The 6,015-nt window shown below is 34.6% G+C and overlaps 1 protein-coding gene across 1 annotated transcript; it reads left to right on the top strand.

The window, feature by feature from the left end:
• Positions 1-407: 407 nt before the first annotated feature.
• Positions 408-5,165, top strand: LOC133830304 (M phase phosphoprotein 10). Its single transcript, XM_062260258.1, has 13 exons — positions 408-1,165; positions 1,270-1,334; positions 1,618-1,735; positions 1,889-1,993; positions 2,099-2,236; positions 2,547-2,615; positions 2,721-2,762; positions 3,544-3,609; positions 3,780-3,851; positions 3,992-4,045; positions 4,133-4,274; positions 4,522-4,584; positions 4,689-5,165. Exons 1-13 carry the CDS (start codon positions 491-493, stop codon positions 4,721-4,723), a joined length of 1,644 nt encoding a protein of 547 aa, XP_062116242.1. The 5' UTR covers positions 408-490; the 3' UTR covers positions 4,724-5,165.
• The last annotated feature ends 850 nt before the right edge of the window (positions 5,166-6,015 follow it).

The following is a 6,015-nucleotide window of genomic DNA, read 5'->3' as shown; positions in this document are numbered from 1 at the left end:
TAAAACAAATATATTATTTATATATGGCCTTTGTAATGGCCCCCATGCCATTTTGCTCTGGCTTCGTCATTGATCCTGCCGGATATTTAATATTTGCTATCTCTAGTTTATGTGCATCCTGATTGTAATCACTTTGCTCATAAATCAGCTAGGTATGTATTTCTGATAGATAATGAGTCTTGTTGTTGTTTGGAAGAAATTCTACAATGTATTATCTACACTAAACTTGATAATGAATAAAATTCAGGGGCCACTATGGGAATTTACGTTTATAGAAAGGCACTCGTCGTTTCTATTAGAAATTCGTTGTCATGGGTAAAGAGATGCGACATGTCGTGTAACATTAAAATGCTCTTTTGTACTTTTTTCAACCAATAAAACGCAAACACGTCATCACCTTCTTCAGTCTAAAACCCTAACCCAAAACCCAAACCCTCTCTTCTTCTTCTTCCTCGTTCCGCCAAATACAGAACACAAACCTCTTCCAGCCATGGCGATCTCTGCCGAAGCTGGTTCAGAAGCACTGCATCGTCTGAAAGCAACGGACCCTCCCCAATGGCTGGCACCGAGCGCCACGCTCTCCCAGACGGCTCGGGAGGCGTCGCAGAACCTATTCTCCTCCCTCCGGCCGTACACTCCAAAATCTCCTTTTGATAAGCTGTTAGTCGAGGGCTTCGACGCAGAGCAGATATGGCAACAAATAGACCTCCAATCACAGCCTCTTATTTCGAGCATTCGCCGAGAATTAAAGCGGTTCGAGAAAGATCCGGAAGAGATTAAGAAGCTGAAGCTTGTTGTAGAAGGTGAGGAGAATGGTTTGGAAGATGGGAGAGAGAAATTGGAGGATGAAAGCGATGAATTTGATGAAGACTTAGATGGGATTGATGAGGAGCTGGAGGAGGATGAGGATGAAGATGAAGAAGAAGAAGAAGAGAGCGGAGATGAGGATGAGGATGAGAAAGAGAAAGATGAAGAGGAAGATAACAGTGGCGGTGAGTTTGAAGATGAGTTTCTTAAAATAAAGGACTTGGAAGAGTTTATGGAGGATGATGAGGCGAGGGAATATGGGTTAAATAAGAAAGACAAGAAGAAAAAGAAGAAAGTTGATGAAGATAGTGAAGAAGAAGACGAAGAAAAAGAAGAAGAAGATGATGATAGTGATGAGGTATGTACGTAGGAAAGGCATTTCCATTGTTTATTGATACTGTTGATGGTCTTCTATTATGAATTCTTTTGGGGTCTCTAATAATTCTTATTTCAATAATCTAGATTGGAGATTTTGGGCTTGACGATGATGATGAAGATGGAGAAACTGATAAGTTGGAAGGTGCAAGGTACAATATTCTTTGTCTTGATGATTTGGTTTGTATATTGGTTGGTCTAAATGTTTATAGAACTTAAGTCTGTATCTCTCAGTGATAATTTGGGTTGTATATTGATTGGTCTAAATGTTTATGAAACTTAAGTTTGTACCTCTCCTCAATGCTGGACTGTTTGTTTAATTATATCTGACTGCATAGGTATGCAATATATGCATCAGTTTTGTTGCCATATGCTGACACTTTATATGTTCTTAATGATTTTATGTGCTTAACCCGTGCACATATGGCTATTTAGATATGAAGACTTCTTTGTTGGCAAAAAGAAAAACCGTTCTAAAAGAAAATCTAAATTTGGTGACCGTGATGATGATGAAGGAAATTTTGGCACAAATGATGATGGATCGCAAAATGAGGTAGCTAGATTTTTTAACTTTTTTTTTTGTTTTACTCTTTAATAAAAGTGGTGTTCTTGGTCTTGCAATTTTAATTTGATTTTGACTTATAATTTTATTAAGTATTTAGTGCCTCTTATATATGTCGTGTCTGTGCTTTTCATTTTCCCATAGAAAACTCTTTCTACACATGAAAAGGAGCTTGAGAAGCTTAAATCGAAAATAGAGCTGATGGAAAAAGCGAACTTGGAGCCAAAAACTTGGACCATGCAGGGAGAGGTAATCCTTGTGTTTTTCTAAATTCTCCTTACCTACACAATTGTATCTATCTTTCTATCAAATCTCTCCGTCTCTCTTTTCCTAACCATCAATTTTGAACAACAGGTCTCTGCTGCAAAAAGACCAAAGAATAGTGCTTTAGAAGTTGACCTAGATTTTGAGCATAATGTGAGACCTCCTCCTGTAATAACTGAGGAAGTTACAGCTTCACTTGAAGAGATGATCAAAAAGAGAATTCTCGAAGTAAGATACATCTTTAACTTATAATTATCCAAATTATGTTTGGATTTCAGATATTGTATCTTTCTGTTGGTGTGATGTTCATCCCTTTTCTCACCCCATTTTTCTGGACTTAAAAGGTTCATATAAAGCTTTTGAGGCTTTTTATTTTTTTTATTATTATTTTTTTCCTTTAACTTTAAGATGTCAACCTGTATAAAACTCAAGTTTCTGCAACAATTTTTTAAACTGTTTTCTTTCCTGATTGTATATCACCTTATTGTTCAACATTTCTAATTTTATATCTCATCAAAATCTTATGGCATTTTCCTAGGGGCATTTTGATGATGTTGAAAAGCCACTGCCTTTACCCTCGAAAGCACCAAGAGAAAAAAAGGAGCTGGTAAGCATATTATTATTTGGTATTGATATTTGGATTCTTCACTTTCTTTTGAGTTCCCATGATGGAAGAAGTACTTTTTTCCAACTTTTTTTTAATGATATGCAGGATGAGAATAAGAGCAAAAAGGGTCTGGCTGAAATTTATGAGGTTCGTAATTCTTGGTCTGTTGACATTGATAACTGAGTTTGTTGTTTCTCATTTTTTTATATTGTTTCCTTGTGGCATTGATTTTTAGTAGTCCTCCAAAAATTAGAGGTAAATAATATTTAAAATCAAGATAAGAAGAAGAAAATAATTGCGAGGGAATAACAACATTACTGATTAATAGTGTATCTTATCTTGTTCTATGTCACTACTAATAGAGCTTGGGACAATGGATCGGCCCATAAGAAAATATATTGATTTTAAGCCATGGTTAGCAATTTGGTTTGCAGCAGAATTCTCTCCGGTAAATGTAGGAAAAGATTTCCTGTAATGTTAGAAAAGCTGATAAAGAACATTCCTAGTGTTCCTAATATCCCAACAGACTACAGGGCCCTGCAGAGTCACCATAAGCTAGCATCATCTGATTTCATTGATGCTCCCAATTCTCGACATCTCTTCCAGGCTATAGAAATAGTAGTAATCTCACCATTTATATTTGTATCAGGAGCTGTTTTAACAAGAAGATTATACTTATCTTTCAAAATGATTCCTGTTATTTAGAAAGACTATTTCTAACAGCCACCTCAGATGTGCAGGATGCACCGTTTGTGTTCTTTTCTCAGGAGGGGAAAGAGGAAAGAAAGCACAAAAAAAAGCTTTGGAGCTTATTTAATCTTTGAACTGGATATGTTTCAGCATATAAGCATTGCACGAACAATTTATTTTTCTAATTTTTAGCTTGTCCAACTTCTAGCTCGAGTAATATCTAGTTTCTTTTTTGCAGGAGGAGTATGTTCAGAAAACAAATGTTGCCTCCACACTGCCATTTGTAGAAGAGGAGAAGCAAGAGGTAAGTTACGACTTGTCTTTAACATTCCTTGTACCCCTGTACAGCTACCTAAATGCTCCATCATTCCATTCTCCTTGAGCAATTATTTTCCAACTTTATGTTTTAAGCTTTGTTTTATATTATATTTTGAGTTATATTAGTTGCTAACCTTGAAATTATAATATGATCAGGCAAGCATGCTGTTCAAGAAACTTTGCTTGAAGTTGGATGCCCTTTCTCACTTTCACTTCACTCCAAAACCTGTATGCTTTCCCAATCATTATATATTTGTTTTCTATTTGATCACGTATTACCTATTCCATTCCATTTGCCATCTGTACTTGTAAGCATATGGCTTTTATTTTCTACGGGATACTAATTTATTTTATTATCTTGCACATAGGTTATTGAGGATATGTCTATACAGGCAAATGTCCCTGCCCTTGCCATGGAAGAGGTATGGAGCACTCTTAATTTCCTTTTAAATAAATAATCTAATCTTACAAATTACAGATCAATATGTAACATTTGTTTCCTTGGGTAGATTGCACCTCTGGCTGTTTCTGATGCAGCAATGTTAGCTCCTGAGGAAGTATTTTTGGGCAAAGGTGACATTAAAGAAGAAGCAGAACTTACGCAAGAGGAAAGAAAAAGGAGACGAGCAAACAAGAAAAGAAAATTCAAAGGTATGGCAAATTAAGATAGTTAGACAAGTATTAATGCTTAAATCTTCCATCTTTTTTGCTCACCTCGTTTTTTTTACTTTTAAAAAGTTGAAAGTTGTCTGATTGGTTTGTTAGAGATTACATGTCTAAATGATATTTCTCGTGTATTTTTTGTAACTCATTAGCTTGAAAGGGTTAATGTTATGCAAGTCCCTACAGCTAACTTATCTAATCTCTATATCACTAATTACTTATTTACAAATTGCAGCTGAGACAGAAAAAAAGATGGCAAATAAGCCCCGGGATAAAACATTGCCAAACCCCAATGATGGTAAACCTTTGATTAGCTTTCCTAGCACCCAATCCTGTTGGTTCAATTCATTTGTGTGTTTTTATTTTTGTTCCTGTTTGAGTAATATGAGCCAAAAATTACAGCTGAAGTAGCAAAGAAGGCCCGGGATGGCACGTAGCTTAACCAAAAAAAAGTCAAATCTTTGATTCGGTGACTGATTATCATATGGCATCTTGACCTTGGTGATTATCATTCTTGAAAATTGAAGGCAATGAAGAGTTGTGAGATATTTGAATTTACCAACTCGTGAGAATTTCTAAGAGGAAGTTGTAAAGAGATGAAATATTATAAAAGAGTTATCTGAAGATCCACAGTTGTATGGTGTCTGCTTGCTAATTATGATAGATTGGTTACATTTACAGAAGCCCTAGGAAAGGAATATGGAAGGTAGTTGAAGCATTGCTGACCGCAATTTTGATTTTAATTTGGTATTTAGCAGATGAAATTTTGGTAGTGTCAACATGATTTCATGATTGATCTTTCATACTGTAATAGACAAAATTGTGAAATTATTCCAGTCTGATAATGAAGTGGTAGTCATTATAAAGTACATTACATTTGATTTTTGACTCTTGAGTTATCTTTGCTTGCAAAGAGAACTACTAGTTGAGTTTGTTCACATTCAATTAAGTGAGGGAGACTCTTAGCAAAATGACTCAATTTTGAGTTTCTTTCAAGTAGATATTTACATTTCAAAATTTGAATAAAAAATGGTCAACATATATTCACATGATGTATTAAATATAAATTTAGATATATTGGTATAGGGATAGAATGTAGTTCCTTATCAGACCAGTTTCGTTGTACATTGCACGTAATATTGCATTAATATGCCGTATTGATGGCACAATATTATATAGATGATGCTATAAATTGTTTGTAATGTGCTATATATTGTTTATAATATGCAACAGAACTGGTCCCAAAACCTAATGTATTGATTATATTAGGTGTGAACGGAGATATAGCCATTGCAAATAGTTATATACTGAGTTATGATAATCGATTTTTGAGTCTTAAATAAAGACATAATTTTATAACGAAAAGATCAGTATATAACGTTGCAATTTTGGGTTATGAAATGATAATCACTTGAATGACATGAGCCTTGATGGGTTATAAACGAGAAAATATGTGTAGAATTAAATTATATCGACACAGACACAAATTTACCATTATACAGCTTGAAAAAAGAAAAATTTACCACAGCCTGCAAATACGAATCACCAGTGTCACCATATAATATTTTATCATAATAACGGTTAATACAGTTAACTTATAAAATAAATAAATAATCTTCAATATTCTATATATATATATATATATATATTGGGATCAACGTTTAGCCACTGAACAAGATTGTCAAGATGATTAACGATGACTTTGCAGCTCTGTACGAGTCGCTTGCAT

This window comes from Humulus lupulus, chromosome 4 (assembly GCF_963169125.1).
Source record: "Humulus lupulus chromosome 4, drHumLupu1.1, whole genome shotgun sequence".
In the NCBI taxonomy this organism is placed as follows: Eukaryota; Viridiplantae; Streptophyta; class Magnoliopsida; order Rosales; family Cannabaceae; genus Humulus; species Humulus lupulus.
This window is presented reverse-complemented; position numbering and strand designations above follow the sequence as displayed.